This window comes from Idiotropiscis lumnitzeri, chromosome 1 (assembly GCF_059441095.1).
Source record: "Idiotropiscis lumnitzeri isolate Australia: NSW breed Sydney's pygmy pipehorse chromosome 1, RoL_Ilum_1.0, whole genome shotgun sequence".
Classification (NCBI taxonomy): domain Eukaryota; kingdom Metazoa; phylum Chordata; class Actinopteri; order Syngnathiformes; family Syngnathidae; genus Idiotropiscis; species Idiotropiscis lumnitzeri.
In genome coordinates, this window is record NC_142391.1 from 1,084,204 (window position 1) to 1,101,457 (window position 17,254).

The window sequence follows — 17,254 nt, forward strand, 5'->3', positions numbered from 1 at the left end:
GTAACCGAGCGTGTTCCAACACCGTTCTCGACCAGTATTTTCCGCAACGTATTTCGTTCGCATGTTGATTTAATTGTTTCCGTTTTTTCCATGTTGTTATCACACTTTTCTCCCCTCATCGCCGCCATCTGTATTTCACGCATTAAAAAAACGCTTTTCTTTTGGCTCTCGCCTTTGCAGCGCGTCATGGTGAACAAATGAAGCATCGCTTCATGTTGGCCAGACAAAAGCAACACGCGAAGCCGACGTCGACGTCAAATTCACACGTTGCGACCTGATCGGAAACGAACAAACACAATTGTAAATATATATTTTTTGTTTCACAAGTGGAATCGACGTCCCGCCGCTAGACAGGAACATTCCAGGGACGAGCACAAACTGGGCGGGGCCAAGGCGAAGTGACGCGAGCAGCTCGCTTGGTGAAGCTAATGTTTTTTTTATTTAGCTGAGTTGGAAGAAGAAACCGAGGAAGGAGCTGCGTGCGTTGTTTCCTGACACTTCCCATGGCTGTACGCTGGCTATGTAGGTGAGACAAACGGCAACTATTTAACAATCTCTTTTGCGGCGTTCAAAAGTTCCCTTAGCCGGGCGCGGCACAGTCAGGTGATCCAACACAACCATGGAGACACAAGCTATTGCAAATGAGTTAAACTGCCATCTTTGGAAGGGGATTCGCGTCCGCTATGGGCTTTTTTTGACCACCGGTGACGTTTGAATGCGAACTGTTGGTTTTGTGGGCGTGGCCACAGCTGCGCGGTGCTGATGCTGAGCACAACTGCTGCGTCGCTCCCTTAAAACAAAATCGCCACTCAAATACACGTTTTCACTCCTTTTTCCCCTCCTCCTTCAACATCACCGGATGGGAAGCCGCTCGAGTTAAAACATGTGCGCCAACGTGTTCGGAGTGTTGAAGAGGTGAGAGCTGTCGTGACAGGCAATGTGTGCGGCTGTTGCAGATGTGCAGGTGTGTGTGTGTGTGTGCGCGCGCGTGTGTGTGCAGGTTGACACACGTGCACCTTTTCTTCTTTTTGCCGGATGACATAATGCGCCAATCCGGGAATAGGTTTACTGCAGGCGATGATGGCGAGCTCGCATGCGGGGAATAAGAGGCTTCATTTTAGCTGCTATCCTCTTAGCATGTCCGACAGCAGCCTGCAGTTCTCTCGCAGTCTGGATCCAACTAAGTGGCCTCGCGGTTGCACTCTCAAATGTCACATTGGTAAGATTGTGATGTGCCAAAGGTGGCGATTGAGTGATGGGCCTGGCCTTCACCCTCTTACGTCACATTTTCTAAGGAGATTACACAGCTCTCGGAGGGGTCATTGTTAGCGGTAGAAGAAATAAATCAATCAAAGTGGCGGTCGTTACGCTTCGATTTTTGTCTTTTGTGTCAAGAGGAGAAGATGTCATGCCAGTTACAGTTGAACCGAAATTGCTCAACACAAATTGCACATAAAAGTGAAGTTAAAAAAAATCCCTAAATAAACGTTTGAAAGCAACAGTTCTAAAAGATGAGATGAATCGTAGCTAAAAGTTCAATGCAGCTGACCTGTGCTCCACAAATGCACCAAACTAGATTTTTTTAAAAGGTTGACAGCTACTGTGATGTCAGAAAATATAATTCTCTGATCATTTTGCGGGCCGCTAACAGGAAACCGTGCACCACTAGTGGTACACATACCACACTTTGACAAACGCTGGCTTACATCTTTGCCGCTAGTGCAACATCTTGTTTAGTCAACAAACGATTCGACTGTGCTTTAAAGGCCAAGTCAACCCCCAAGTCGCATTCATATGTTCTTCGTTCTTTCACTCGTCTAAACACGACCTTCTGATGATTATTGCGTTTGCGGACTACGAGTTGAGCAACAAAAATCTCACGAATCAGCTTCCGAAAAGAGGTGAGCTGTGATTGGTTGCCACCGGGCGGCCCCTCAGCAACTGTGATGTCACTTCAGTCGACAGCAAGTGACAAAATGGATTTTGCTGCTTACCTCATCTTCCACAAAAACAATATTAATCAGCGTGACTGTCAGGTTTGCCAATGTGATGTTTCATCAACACACCATCAATGAAGAGAAAGACGCTCAAAATTTGGCTTGCAAGGAGAACAAAGAGAAAGTCTGAATCGAATGCTTGTCTCTTTGTCTCCCTTTTATTCACTTCCGGAAGTCCCTGAACATGGGTGTCTTCAACCGAAAGGGGTGCGATTATCTATTCCTGCGTGTGTGCATGTCTTTGAAAGATGACATGTGATCCAAAATGCGTCAAAAAGCATGACTCAGCAGAAAATCTCCTTCACTTCAAAACGTTGCACTGCCACACATCGATAAGAGCGGTGGAGGCCATCATTTTGCTATCTTTCTTGAACGTTTTCTTTGTGGTGGTTTTTATTCAGACCGATTATGAAAGCAGAAGCGAGTTTCTTCATCGCAAAGCGAGAACATTTCACGTCGATAGATATTGCAATCTATCAATATCATTGCTCCAGTTTGGAGCGACATGAATATTGGAGCATAAAGCAAATATTTCAAAATGACTCTTTCAATGAGCCAACATTTTTGTGTAAAAAAACCATTTTGCCTTCCCCTTGAAGCAATGCCACAGGATTTTAGAACAGTCGTTACAGTTGTAACTTTTCTTTTCGTACGCTATTACTTAACAGCGGCCTTTTGTAATTCTACAAGCTCACATCTTTTCTTTCTTATCACAGTAAAGCGACGGTTCTAAAGGCGACTTTTTTTTTTGGGGGGGGGGTGATTGTATTGCGTTCGGGTCAGCAGACGAGCGTGAGGGAAGAGGCCAGAAAAGTGCTCGTCATGTGGTGGGAAAAAGCAAAAAGTAGGCTAGCCTCATTGGTCTGGTGTGTGTGTGTGTGTGTGTGAGTGTGTGAGTGAGTCTGACCCACTAACGGCTGAGGGTCTGTCTTCAACAATAGACTCAAGTGGTTGTTGACAAATCTGGAAATAAAGAGGGTGTGACTGATAAATAGATCGAAACAGAGCACATGAATCAAAAAATGAATCAAGATTATTCAAAGGATTTTTTATAGGGGGGTTAAAAAAAAGTATAAATGCTAACAATATTAAGAGAAATCAAATTGATTTCATCTTCCAATAAAAAAGGTGCAAATGTGTAACTTTGAGTCTGGTTTCCTTGCATAAAGAAACTTGAAAATTGGAGTTGACTTGCGATGCACTTATAAGTTGCCGTAAAACTGTTAAATAAATCAAACGGTCAAGTTCTGAACTCAAATATACTCACGGTCGTATTAAATATTGTAAATGAATACTAAAGATTTGATCGATACAGCAAATTGTATGTTTTTTTGCCAATTTTGTTATCGATGAGTGTCATCGTTATTGAATTCCGATTAATTGCACGGCCAGAGTTACACGTTTGATGCAAGGGAGGAATTATGTATTTGCTCCAAACAATCGCAATTCTTTGTAGCGTAAAGGTAGGACTGTACAATGAATCGAAATTCAATTACGATTATTATACTCAACGATGACAAAATTGGCATCGTCGGAAAAAGAATATGTACGCATTTAACAATGTCGAACACGATCGTGTGTATTCTTGAGTTCAGCATTTGAATGAAATTGTTGATTCAAATTTAATTTAAATATAAATCGATAATTTTTTTAATATTGTTTGATCCAAAAGTCATTTACATGTTTGTAAGTGTTTCTGGGTATTTGATTTATCTTAATATTGTTTACATTTAAAAAAAAAAATCCTCTGAACAATATCGTCGTGATTTCCATTCTGACTCAAATCAAATTGTTTTCATAATCAAGCAGCCCTGAATGTACTCGTCCGATTATGCAGACAGCCGAGACGTGAAATTGTTTCTCATAAGCAAACGGGTTCTTAAACATCACATTCAGCATCAACTTTTCTTTTTTTTTTCATCAAACGCAAAAAGAGTCTAAATCAAGTCCCGATTGAGCTTTGTGGTTCCTCTGCGCGCATCTTTGTCCCGGTGGATTGGCGAGATTTGGAACAGGTTGGGCAACCTCAACACTTTCCAGCGTGTGAAAATATTGCTCGTGATTGTTTGAGGACTTTGGACTTCCCTCGATGTCAGCGGACGCAGTTGCAGTTGGAGCCTTTCTACCGTCGTCTCCGTTTCATTTGCGCGAGAGCTTTTGGGCCAAATAACGCTCGTCGCGTACGGCAGCGTGACCCAATCTCAGCAGACGGCATGGCTGGATTTCGCTCATTTCTGCCAACGACGTTTGGGCCCATTCCAAATGTCGCCAATTTTCTTCGCCGTCGAGTCGGTGAATCGACTTTGGACTCGGACGCGAGTCTTCGGCAGATCCACGCGTGACCTTCCATTTCTTCCCACGAACAACATTGCAGGTGACTGAGCGGTCGTGCTTTCTGTGACGCCATTTTCGTTGGCGGGGGCGCTTCGCCCTTCCCGCTCCATTTCAAGAGTTTGAAACGAAACGCTCAGCCAGTCGGGCCGGTGACGAGCACACGTTCTGTGCCCGATGACGTTGCTTTGAAGGAACTCGGCAAGTCGCATTGTCACAAACGGCTTGCGAAGCAAAACCAGTACGGGCGCTTCATAAAAATTCAAATCAGGCGCAAGCTCGACAAAGTCCAACAAATGACGCGGGTGGAAAACACACCAGGAAAATAGCGCGGCGAATTAAAAACCCAAAAAATGGCTTGCCTCCGAAGGACAAGGAGTACCGATTTGTGTGACTAGAAAGAACGAAAAGAATAAGTATAAACAATGAAATGACTGACGAGAAAAACCACGGGAAGAACCGAGACGTCTCGAAATTTGAACGTGAGCGAGGAGAATTATGCGACTGAGTCGTCGTCATGGTTGTCCTTAAATGCGATGACTCTCCGAAAGGAAACGCCCCCCTAACAGCTCGTAAGGCGTCATTTTCTTCTTTCCTTGCTAATTTGGACGAGGGTCCGCTCGTACCATGTGAATGCTGTCCTGTGGTCTTGTCCGCTGGAACTTGCGGGAGGCGCGACAATCCCTCCGCGTTTCAGGTGCGCCTCCCAACAACGCATCGGTTTGTCGCGAGTTTCCGCTCATTGTTGTCACTTCCCGTTTGTTTGGCAGCCTCTTCGGGAAGCCCTTTGATGGTGGCAAAAGGATGGAGCACGGAGGGCCGCCACCGCCGCCGCCGCCGCCGCCACAGCAGCAGCCAATGGCAACAGAGCACCCGGCCATGATGCGGCTATACCAAGTCCACCGCGAGGTGACGGCGCTGGGGCCTCAGGTAGCGTTGCGCCGCGTCGTGCTACCACAAACGGAAACATGAAAACGTCAAACGTAGCGCCACCACTCACTGCCACACTTTTTCAATTTTTTTTTCCCCAATTCCAACTACTCGGTTCATATCATCGCTGTCCCGTGAAAAACACTTCTGTCCATTTTTTTTTTTTTTAATTTTCACATAAATGGGATTTCCGCATTCCGGACATCCCGTGAACGTGAACATTTTACACAAACACGTTTTTCACCGGACAGCGAGCGCAAAATCTGATTAGAAGTTGCCGCCTTGCGTTGTAACGACGTCGCAGCAGTTCGGCGAAACAAGAGCCTGGTTGCCTCATTTTCGTCTCAGCATTGACTTGATGACAAAAAGTTGCGCGGTTCTAATAATTGCTCGGTTCTGTTTGTGGTTTTCGGCGGCACGGTGGCCGGCTAGCTTTGGTTCTCGTTATGCACACGCGAGGGCGTGTTGTTGGCTCGTTGCATCTCGTAGAGTCGCCGAACGGAGGAACGATTGTTGCTGCTTGCGAAGGAATTGATGGCAAACTTGCCAATTATTTTCCATGGCCACTAGATGGCGACATTGTCTTTGCTGGTTTCGTTCACATTAAATCAAGGAGGATATTTTAGGGCGGCATCTCTTTTTCAATCTTTAGTCATTTCTATTCACATTGAGAGCTGTAACTAATTCTTATTTTCAATCAAACTTTTTTTTCCCTGTGCATCGTTGTTTATTTCCATGAGAAAGATCATCCATCATCTGTACCGCTTGTCTCACGCGGGTCGCGGGGGGTGCCGGAGCCTATCTTCGGACATTAGGCGGGGGGCACCCTGAACGGGTCACCAGCCAATCGCAGGGCACACAGAGACGAACAACCATCCGCGCTCACACTCATACCTCGGGGCAATTTCGAGCGTCAATCGACCTGCCGCGCAAACTCCACAAATTGAACCCACGACCTCTGCGCTGTGAGGCCATCGTGCCGCCCTGAGGACGATCAGTTCACGTCACGAGTCAGGAAAAAGCATTGCTGAGCCTTTTTTTTTTTGCCTCCGGCCGCTATCTCGGTACCGTTCCGACGTTGAACCAACGCCCTTATTCATAACAATCATCGGCCCCCCGGCCCAAAAATGGGCATCCGTAAAGTTCCGCCCAGCTCAGATGAAAAGCAAACATTTTTCTTTTGCAGCAAATTGGCGGACACCATTTCAGGGTGATTTTACATCCGAGCGCGTCTTATTTTCTCGGAAACGACAGTAAGAGCCTGGCTTCGGCTGTTTCCTCCCGTCAATTAGCCAACACTGTGCTCGCCCAGGTGTGCACCTTCAGCGGCCTGCCCGACGACCGCGACTACAAGCGCCTCGAGCGAGAGCTGACGCGTCTCCTGCTGGAGGTGGACCGCGTGGACACGGAGGGCAAGGCGGAGCTGCAGGGAGCGCGCAAGCGGGCGGCGCAGGAGGTGGAGGGCCTGCTGCGTTACCTGGAGGAGAACGCCCGGCACCCGTCGCGCCGGGCCATGGAGGAGCTGAGCGAGGAGGCGCGGCGGCTGGTGGACCGCCGCGTGGTGGTGCCGCAGCGCGAGGGCGGCGCCGCCGACATCGACGACGAGCTGGTGGAGGCCCTGCAGCAGCTGGTGCTGCGCCTCACCCAGGTGAAGACGGAGGGCCGGGTGCCGCTCCGCAAGGCGCGCTACCGGGCGCTGACCCGACTCTGCGCCGTCCAGGACGTTCTGGAGGGCCGCACGCCGCAGCAGACGCTCTCGCTGCCGCTGTCGGGAGAAACGCACGCCGCCGTGCACTGCATCAACCAGGTGAAACGATTGAGTTGACCGTCATTTATACGAGTGAGAGACCGATTTGCTTTTTTTCAGCGCCGATAACCGATATTTCAGGTTGAAAAAAGCGGGAAATGGTGTCAACATAGTTGAAATGTCTTCAAGCACAATTTTCATGACTTTTTTAGTTAAAGTTTACGACGGCAAATATTTTCGATTTGTTGCGAGTTGGAGTAGGCTGACATTTATTCAAATTTCGGCAAAATCTGTTGCACTGCGTGCGACTCGAGGTGAAAAAGCAAACAGGCAGCTTACTGCTGATTGGCTGCTACCCATTGCACAAGGAACCAATCAGATGCTGCTGTGGGCGGGGCAATCTGCTTCTGCAGGCAGCAAGGCTAGCCAAGATAATTTATTTAATTTATTGGCCTTGAAAGTTAAAAAAGAAAAGGGCTGATGCCGAAGTCTTAAAGCAATTTTGGGGTCGTTTTAGCCCCTCCCACAAACCTGAAATGCTACTTTCACAGGTTGAAGTGGACAAGAGCAGTCATGTCATGCATTTACATTTTGGTGGCGATTTAGACAATTTGAGCAATATTACTTCGCTTGAAAAAAAAACAAAAAACAAGCCAAGCTCCAAAAGGGGGCGTGCAAATTTGTCGTAAATCTCAACACAAAAAAAGCCTTCTTTTAGGGGGATGTCATTTCTACGAGCAAACCTATTATAGAAGTGCCAATGTCCTGCCGGCTCAAGCGTCCCGTTAACTGATTTCAACTAGATGTGTGCCAAGGTGTGTCATCGGTAAGAAGTTTCCGAGCCAGGAGGAAAGCTCACAGCGACGCAACGGCCTAGCTCAGTACTTCTCAAATAGTGGGGCATGCGACCTTGGAGAGAACATGCTTTTTTTTCCCGCCATACTACAATAAAGTGTAATTGCACCTCCTCTCCAGTAGTTGGCAGTGGCGCTCTCCTTGCCCATCGTGCAAAGGTGTTGGTTTGTTTTGCAACGAGCGGGCGATGTGAATTGCAGTCAACAAACCCCGAGACAACATGAAGACATTTTTAACAGGGATGGAAAAAAAAAGCGAAGAGAAACGAAGATCGCGAGTCAAAAGAAAGTCACTTGCAAGCAAAGAAGCACAAATTGTTTTCTTCTTGCTGGAAGGCGAGGGCGTAACGGAAAATAATTGAGAAGCACCGGCCGAGCTCAAGTCACTGAAAGAGGCCAAATTGAACAATGTCGTCGTCAATTTTTAACTTGAAAGTTAACATTATTGAAAAAAAATTGGGAGTGTGTGACTGGATTTTTTTGTGTGTGTGCGCAGGTGATGGCCAAGGTGAGCGTGGCGCGCAGCCAGCTGGTGGCGCTGCTGATGGGCCTGAGCGGGCGGGACAGCTGCGCTCACCTGTCGCGGTTGCTGATGGAGATGCAGGTGGAGTTGGACGCTCTGGACGTGTCCGGCAACGCCGCCGTCAGGAATTACCGCAAGCAGGTGGTGGAGGAGATCAACGGCCTTCTCAAACATTTGGACCTGGAGGGAGAGGGCGAGGACACGCGCAGGTGCCGCCACGCACAATTTGGGATTTGTTTTGGGTTTTTTTTCAATTAAGCAGACGATAAATCGGTTCAAGAAGAACCAAAGAAGGCATTGCAGTCAGCCGCCAAAGTTAAACGAAGGAAATTACGATTTGTAAAACTAAAAATGTTTTAATAGAATAAAATGAAAACAAAGATGCTTTTTCTAGGTTAAGCGCTTTGCGTAAAATGCGCTATACAAATAAAGAAAATTAACTAACTTCCGGTGTTGAATTTAAAAAGTGAAATATTTGAATTATTTCCGTCTTGCTGTGCGTCCGTCCTTTGAGAATTTTAGTTTACTTTACTACCCAATATTTAGTTTTATTTTAACCTAATACTCCACAAATGCTCTATATTTCTTTAAAAACTAAATCTAATACTAAAACTAACAAACTAAACAAAGTTGAAGCATTTAAAAAAAAAAATCTCCTAAATCTGCTCGACACAAATTTAAAGGAACCGAAATCAAACAAAAGTTGAAAGAAAATAAAACCAATTTATAAGGAAAAATCGTAAAAGATTTTAAATGAGTCGCTTCGTCGTGACAACATGACAGAAGCGCCGTGAATTTTGGTCAAAGCTAGCAAAGACTCTTGAAGCTTTTTTTTTTTTTTTCACGCGCAGGTACGACCTGGCCCAGAACGACTCCATCCGCGAGATTGAGGCGGTGCGCGCCCACGTGCGCCACCTGCGCGAGGGTGTGCTGCGCCACTGCGCAACGGGCGAGCCGGGCTTCCGGCCCAAAGCGGAGCTGCAGGGCCTGCTAACCCACCTGGACCAGGTGGACACAGCCAAGAACCCGTGCATCCGCGAGGCGCGGCGCCGCGCCGTGGTGGAGGTGCAGGCCGTGGTCACCTTCCTGGATCTGCGCGAGGCGCTGGCGTGCCGCCGCCCCGGCCCCGAGGAACACCCGGCCCACCGCGACGTTTGGGCGGTGCTCGCCAGCCTGTCGGAGCTGCAGGCCCGGGCGCTCGGCTTTGACGGCAAGCGGGCCGACAAGAGCTACGTGGTCCTGGAAGAGCTGCTGACCACACAGCTGCTGGCGCTGGACGCCGTGGATCCGCGTGGCGACGACGGCGCCAAGGTGGCTCGCAAGCAGGCCGTCAAATTTGCGCAGAACATTCTCAACTATTTGGACATGAAGACGGACGAGTGGGAGTATTGAGCGGCGTGGACTTGGCCTCCCATGATGCACCGCGGCACCGCTTCCCTGCTACCGTGTCCACCTTCTGATCACACGCCGCCACAAAACACACACCCGGCTTTTTTTTGTACACTGTCTGTACACGTTTGTACGTGCAAGTGTGTGTGTGTAACTGCATATATGTTTGCGTGTAGATGTTTGGGTGCACAGGACAGGGTGAGAAAGTGTCTTTCTGGAAATGTTTGCGTGTACGCAAGTGTGTATGAAAATGCGTGTGCTCGAGTGTGTTTGCGTACATTTGTGAGTGTGTCTGTGAGATTAAAACTTCTCTTTGATGATCCCCACGTCAATCAACCGCAGAAGTGACCTTGTGACCTGCAGTTGAAAAACAAAATGGAACTTATTCACAAAATTTCCTACATCGAATACCGTGAAAATCGGAAATCGATTGTTATTTTCAACTGGAAAATCTCCCACCGAATGTTCTGAACTCCTGTTTCCACGGCGACGGCACTAGCATGGAGCGAGATCAACTTCTCCGAGCGTGACATTTTTTTTTTGTAGACGGCAGCATTTGCTGGATGGAGTACAGCGCCACCTTTGGCCGCTCGTCCATGGCGCATTCCATCAATCTGTTCCACAGGAGGCTGAGCCACGCCCACTTCCTGTTACTTGAAGAGTGAGAGAAGACAAAGATGGAAGATGCCAACGGAACCTTCAAGAATCTTCGTGCCTTCATGTTGACGCTCCCCGAGCCGCCTTGTACCACGTGAACGGATGTGTGTGTACCGTGTGGTCTCGTGTGTGTATACCATGTGACCAGACTTGTTTGCACTCAGCCTCCAGATGAGTGTGTACCATGTGATTGGATAGGGGTGCTGTGAGTGTCCCATCTCACCGCGTGTGTGTACCACGTGTATACCATGTGGCCAAACGTGTACCATATGAACAAATGTGTGTACAATAGCACCAGATTTGTATGTATGTACCATGAGACCAGAAGCGTGCACTACCAGGTGTGTACTATGTGTGCACCACGTGACCAGATGTATGGTCACAGGCGTGTACTGCGCGTATACCATCTCACCAGACATCCGTGTACAACAAAATGTACCTATTGTGTGACGAGACTTGTGTACTGCGTGTACTATATGATCAAACGTGTGTATACATTACGTGTACCATATGACCAGACATATGTACCACGCGATCAGATGTTTACTGTGTATACCATGTGACATGTGTACTGTGTGCCCAGACGTGTACCATGTGAGCAGGCTTGTCCATTGCGTGTACCGCGCAATCTCGATGTGTGTGTACCACATTTATATAATGTGACTCAACGTCTGTACCGTGGAACGTGTGTCCCATCTCACTGGATGTCTGCTGACCACTTGACCAGACGTGTGCACCTGACGTGTACCTTATGACTCGATACCGTGTACCATGTGACCAGATGTGTGTGGACACATGTACCATCATCTCACTGCGTGTGTGTGTACCATGCAAGCACATACGCAATGACACACACACAAAGAGCACAAGAGAGTTGCACTAAAGCGTATTTTTTTCGATGAGTATTCTTACTGCACAAAACAACACAATTGAGCTTTAAAGGCGAAGTCAAACCAAACATTTTCTTTCCAAGAATATGTTCGACGCAGGCCCGGTTGTCGAATCATGGCATTCGGATTAATATTGTTTTTGCGGAATATGAGTGTCAGCAGTCATTTGTGTCACAGTTGCCCAGGTAACGACTAATCGTGGCTCAGCTTCAGAAAGCAGGTGAGCTGTGATTGGTCGTTGGCTGAGCGCTGGCAACCGTCATGTAATTTGCAGACGCCATAAGCGACAAAATGGCCGCCTACTGAGATGGCTCAAAATGGATGGCTTTTGCTGCTTAAGTCACATTCCGCAAACGCGATATGAATCAGAAGGCCGTGTTTACACTCGTGAAGACACGTAGAACATTTTATTGCAACTAATTTTTTGGGGTTGACTTCCCCTTAAAATGTGTTGATGAAAAACAAAATGGGCGCCCAATTGTGTGTTGTTTAGGAGCTTGTGTCCCATTACGTTTGTCCGTTTTGTCCACGCGGACATTAAATAAATAAAGGTAAACAGCGGGAATGTGTTTTCTGCACGATTGTTGAACACGATCATATTTATGAAGCGATTTTTCAACTTCAATGATGCAGTAAAAATGTTCACAAACTCCAAAATGTCGCATCAACAGTCAGGAACATTGACAACAACTTTAAACCAAACGTCTTCCATGCGAGACGAAACCCATTTTTTTCGTACAACAGTCATTTTTCGTTTTAGCTGAATGTGCCGCTTTATTTTTTTTCTTGAAGATAACAATGAGAATGTGTGACTTGTTTTTTGATACTTCAAACATGACTTGTACAAAAAAAATACTGATGGGAGTTTAGAAGAAAGCTTGTTGGGATTCGCTGCCAAAATAAACTTGTTGCATTATTGCCGCACCTTGTTTTGTTTTCCCCCTCATCAATTTTAAAATTGTTGGAATTATTTTTTTTCCTCGTTTACTTTTATTTAGAAAAAAAAAACCTAAACAAAAACAATGGCCACCAGGGGTCGCCATATGGCCAGGAGCTGAGTGAATGGGTGGGCCTACTTGATGACGTCACAGCTGCAGCCAGCCTAGATGCTGATGTGTGAAAATTACGTAAGGTCATAAACGTATGTTTCACAATTTGCTCAGGAGGCCAAATAAGCGCGTGCGCTTGTATGTGCACTTATGTCACATGGGGGGAGGGAGGAAGGGGGGGGGGGGGCGGGTGGTCTTACATAATAGCGCCCTCGACCCTGCGATTATGGTAAGCTGGTGTAAAGATGCTGAAAGCTTTAAACTAAATCGTTGAGCGGCCAAGCTCAAAGATGCAAAAAAAAAAGGAGGGGCGTATTCAAATCTTCCTCATTGTGGGAAAATCAGCAACAATCTGATTTTTATTCAATGACAGAATAAGGTAAAGAGAAATAAAATTCTAAGTGTTGACTCCCATTTTACAGGAGTTTGAATGCATTTGGTTCATTTCGAAGATGCCAGGAAAAGAGGGTGTGCACACTTACGCAACCACATCGCAATTGTTAACGTTTCCTTCCCATCTGGGAAAGATGACTTACTTTTTTTCAATTGATGGCTGACATTAATACTGAAAAGAGTTTGAAAATTATTTATTATTTTTCTACCAGCAAGCATTTGAACAAGGGTGTGTAGACTTCTTATATCAACTGTATGTGTTAAAGAACTTGAGATTCGAGCAAACAAAATAAATAAAAAACAAATATGTTTTTCTGCAGTGTTAAAATTCTTGCAAATGTTTTGCACTTTTAACTAATCCCCAAAAAGTGTCAAAATATTAAATGTGAGAAAAGAAAAATATGTTTACGATGTCAACAAATGTCACTATTTCCAGTTACGGTCGCAGACCACACTTTTAATAAGTATACAAATAATCTTTTCACCAATAGCAAGTGTAAAAAAAAAATAAATAAATTCAAAACATTTTGCAACATTTTTTGGGGGAACGCTAATGAAGGTTATGCAATCTTAACGCGTGAATTTTTTCATGCAGAAGAAAAAGGTTTAAAAAAAACAAACATCTTTTAACAAAATTTGTAACATGTCATCTTCATGTGGAAAAATTAAATGCAAACAATTTTTTCTCCAAATATGACTTTACAAAAACGCAAAAAAAAAAACATCGCAAGATTTAAAGAACATTTCCTTCGCTGTCTTTCGAATGATTGTAAGTTTTTACTTTTGTGTGAACTTGCGCAGCGCCAAAGCACAGCTGCGCTCTGCAGTTGCAAACGTTTGCTTTTCTCTCTCTGCATGTTTATTTAATTTTGCGACAGCTTTCCTCGCTCAACTTTGACCCGGACTCCTCTTGCCCACCTCCACGTCTCCAAATTGACGCGACTGTCATTCTGCAGTGGACCCGAGACACTTGCCTCCACCGTCCACTTGCAAACCCAAAACTTCTTTCGCAATCATTCCTGTCGCCGCAATCGTAATTTTCTTCGGTCGGACGTGCTAAAAAGTTCAAAAGGGACTCGGGAGTGATTCGCAACACAGCCAAAGATGAGGGCAGCCAGTACATTTGCAGTTTCTTCCGCTCCACTTGACGCTCACAACTTACGTAATCTCGCTGAGTGCAGCTCGGCACTTTGCCAGCCCAACACGCACGCACGCTCACCGACTTTGACGACGAGCGTGAGGCAAACTGAAGCTTGGGCTGAGCGGATGAAATATTAAGCCCGCATTGAAAAGAAAAATAAAGTACTTATGACACCAACAATAAGACAAGTCAAATGTTTCCATCTAATGGGAATTAAGTTTGTTCAATTTCAATTACATCAACCGTATTTTCACCTGGTTTGAGAACTTATTTTGACATCAGTGTCCACCGTCCCGTCGGCGGCCGCGTGGCGAGTCCCAGTCCGAGGTCCGCCTGCTCACTTTGTAGCAAAGGATATGGCCATCATTTTTTTTTCACAGAAAAACAATCAACAGAAATTACATTTCGAACATAACATGTTTTTTTGTAATGCTTACAGATACGAACAAGGGTGGGAGTTTCGAAACAAAATGTGTGCAAATGTTGAAGGCCATCAAGAAACAGCCGGCGAAAAAAAAGGGCATCAATTGTAGCCCAATGTAGATAATGAGCATCAAATTAAATCCATCAAATATCTTCCATAATACTTGCCATCGGCGCTCGAGCTCCTTGTGTTCGTGATAAAAGTTCAATATTAGACGGTATATATTTAGATTCTGGCACAACCTACTTCAAAACGGAAACGTCATTCAGGTCTTCCTTCCCAAAATGGCGGCGGAGCAAGAGCGGAGTTTAGCAGGAAGTGGTGTCCCTCCCGCTCACAAAGCAGAGAAACAAAATCTTGAAAAAGGTTCCCAGGCATTTTGGATGCATTTGGAGCGGAAAGACTTTCTGTGCAAATTCAAAGGGGTACTTCAAATAATATTTGTATTCGTATTTACTTTCAAGAGAACTTTTCAATATTTTCCCAAAAAATACATTTTAAAAAAGTGTCAATATTACAGGTCTAAAGATTGGATTTTTTTTTTTTAAGTTGACATAAGAAGAGAGGAAAGTAACGTATTTGTTTTGTGAAGTAACAGCGGCACCTGACACTGATGGGCTGCGCTTGCCGCGTTGCCAAGGCAACAGCGGGACTGATTCACTCTCAGCTGCCCGACTCACGCTCGCCTTCCTGCATTTCGACCAAATTAGTTCTGCTACGTGGATTTCTGTGGCAAATAATCACAGCGTCGTAACGAAAAAAAATTGAAGGAAAAGATCATTTTTTTCATGTCCCCCCCCCCCCCCCCCCGGGAAAATATGGGACTGTTCTGGCAAGATTACTTTTTTAAGAAAAGAAAATTAAAAAGTAATATTTTAACTTTTGAAAAGTAGTACAATTTTGGCAGCATTTTTAAAAACTTTTTTAGAGGGAAAAAATAAGTTGCTATTATCATGAGATGAAGAAAATGGGGAAAAAAAGATTCTCTTGTCAAAAAGTGAGGTTTTCATTTTGTCAAGATTTCCCGTCTTTTTTTCTTTTTTCCAATTTTGCAACCTTTATTTTGGTAACATCAGGACTGCATTTTTTTATTGTTTTTTTTAGCAGCAATAATTCCAACTTTTCTCACTCCAAAAAAAATCTTTTGTGGATGAAAAAAAATCTGGGAATTATTCTTTTTTTTTTGTCAATCAAACTTTCTGGGGGGACAAAACAAAACTTTTCGAACAAACAGGAAGAGGCTGTCCGCACCCCGCATGAGTCCAGTCTGACAGCGTCGACCTTTTCCACGCCGGTCAACGGTCGTCTCCGGCGAAACAAGAAATAAGGAAGTGAAAGGAGACGCTTCCACCATGTGACGTCAGCGGCAACCAATCAGCAGCGGCGGCGGCGGCGGTGACAACGGACAAGCAAATAAAGTTCACTCCTTCAAACACGAGGTGCAGACATGCAAGACAATTACGTCACGTACGTCAGCGGCCATCAGAACACTTCATATCAAGTCTTTCCCTCTGATAAAATGTTTTCATCGCGAGATTGCGACATCGCAACAAACACATATTAGAAATCGACAACACACAAACATGTAGTCGTGCGGCGTGTCGATGGCGCCGGTGATGAGGAATATGAATGGGAAGTGTGCTCAGTGGGGATGTGTGGGAGTTGACCTTTGACCTTAGTAACAATAAACGTTATCCAATAATACCAGTGCAGACGTGACTAGGAGCACACATGCACACGCACGACCCGTGCGCACTTCCCCTCCATGAAAACCTGTCAGACAATGGGCTTCCATTTTGAAGAGGATTTCTTGTCGTTCGTCTGCCAAATTATTAGGAACACCTCTGCGGGAACGTGTGTGAGTCTGCCTGCTTAATTTTCATTCATTTGAATCAACTTTAATAAAACTCATGTAAATGCTCTGCAAAGAAAACAAAATCTTATTACACTCTGAGTGCTTTTTAAAAAAAATCTGGATTTTTCATTGAAATCATTCGATTTTGCAGAAATGTTTTTTAAATTTTTGTTACAATTGTCCTTTTTCTAGGGGACTTTCTTTGCCTCTTTCTCTTACTGCAAATTAGGCTGCATCTCTTCCATTAGAGCTCAGTGCTGCCCCCTCCATGTTGTGGCACAACATGGCACTACACTCACTCTTGCCCAGTTACGTCAAAACTCGTTAAAATAACATAAAAAATCTACAATTAAACTGATGGGTCAGCATACAACATGGAAAAATAGAAACTGCACAAGAGCCACATAAAAAAAAATGTTTACAGTGGATTTGTGTGTGGGCGAGAGACATAGTGACTGGAGGTCGGGATGTTTGTTGGCTTCCAGGAGACAAGCCGCTTAACGCCCCAGGATGAGCAGCTCACTAGTCCTATTTACGGGCTCCCGTCTCGAAGGCTTTCAAAGCGCCGCACAAGAGAAGCTAACGCGCTTTGTGGCGTTGTAGCGCCTTTTCTCTTTGCATGTCATCACACGAGATTGACTGACAACAGAGTTAAATGTCTGGGAAGCTCTCATCAATTTGCCGTATTTGGCCACAGAAAAACAATTTCATGCCACGATTGGACAAAATTGCAGGAAATGTAATCAGTTTTGCATGTGTGACGCCAACTTGACGACGTATCAAGTCCTTAAAATGTCGGCAAAGAATCCAGGCAGTCAATGCCAGGTGATTTGATGCTGACGTGTGATTTTAAGCAGGTCCTTCAGTTTGATGCATTTCCAATCGAAAGAAGAAACCAGGAAGTAGCCTGTTCCGCCTGGGAGTTTCCATTTCCCACTGACTCACTTCTCCTTTCAGAAATAATGACAATCAAGATTCCGAGTAGCGCGTCTGAGTCTGTGATCCAAACACGGCACACGTTTCTTTATTTAACCCGCCGTTGGAAGTAAGCCCGGGATTAGCGTCATAAAGACG

General features: G+C 45.3%; 1 protein-coding gene across 2 annotated transcripts; it reads left to right on the plus strand.

Annotated features, from left to right (window-relative positions):
- The first annotated feature begins 5 nt into the window (after positions 1-5).
- bag5 (BAG cochaperone 5) lies at positions 6-12,235 on the plus strand. Of its 2 annotated transcripts, none has more exons than XM_088309117.1 (5): positions 6-526; positions 5,099-5,258; positions 6,571-7,065; positions 8,356-8,591; positions 9,234-12,235. In XM_088309117.1, exons 1-5 carry the CDS (start codon positions 504-506, stop codon positions 9,772-9,774), a joined length of 1,455 nt encoding a protein of 484 aa, XP_088165243.1. In that variant the 5' UTR covers positions 6-503; the 3' UTR covers positions 9,775-12,235. The 2 variants fall into 2 exon arrangements, with proteins under 2 accessions (XP_088165243.1, XP_088165235.1); XM_088309109.1 differs by lacking the exon at positions 6-526 and adding an exon at positions 769-915.
- The last annotated feature ends 5,019 nt before the right edge of the window (positions 12,236-17,254 follow it).

Bases quoted from the DNA above. Each gene is read 5' to 3' on its own strand.
- bag5 (XM_088309109.1), top strand. From the start codon at position 884: ATGTGCGCCAACGTGTTCGGAGTGTTGAAGAG. The intron at 916-5,098 runs GTGAGAGCTGTC...TTTGTTTGGCAG, and splicing joins GTGTTCGGAGTGTTGAAGAG to CCTCTTCGGGAAGCCCTTTG. The intron at 7,066-8,355 runs GTGAAACGATTG...GTGTGTGCGCAG, and splicing joins CCGTGCACTGCATCAACCAG to GTGATGGCCAAGGTGAGCGT.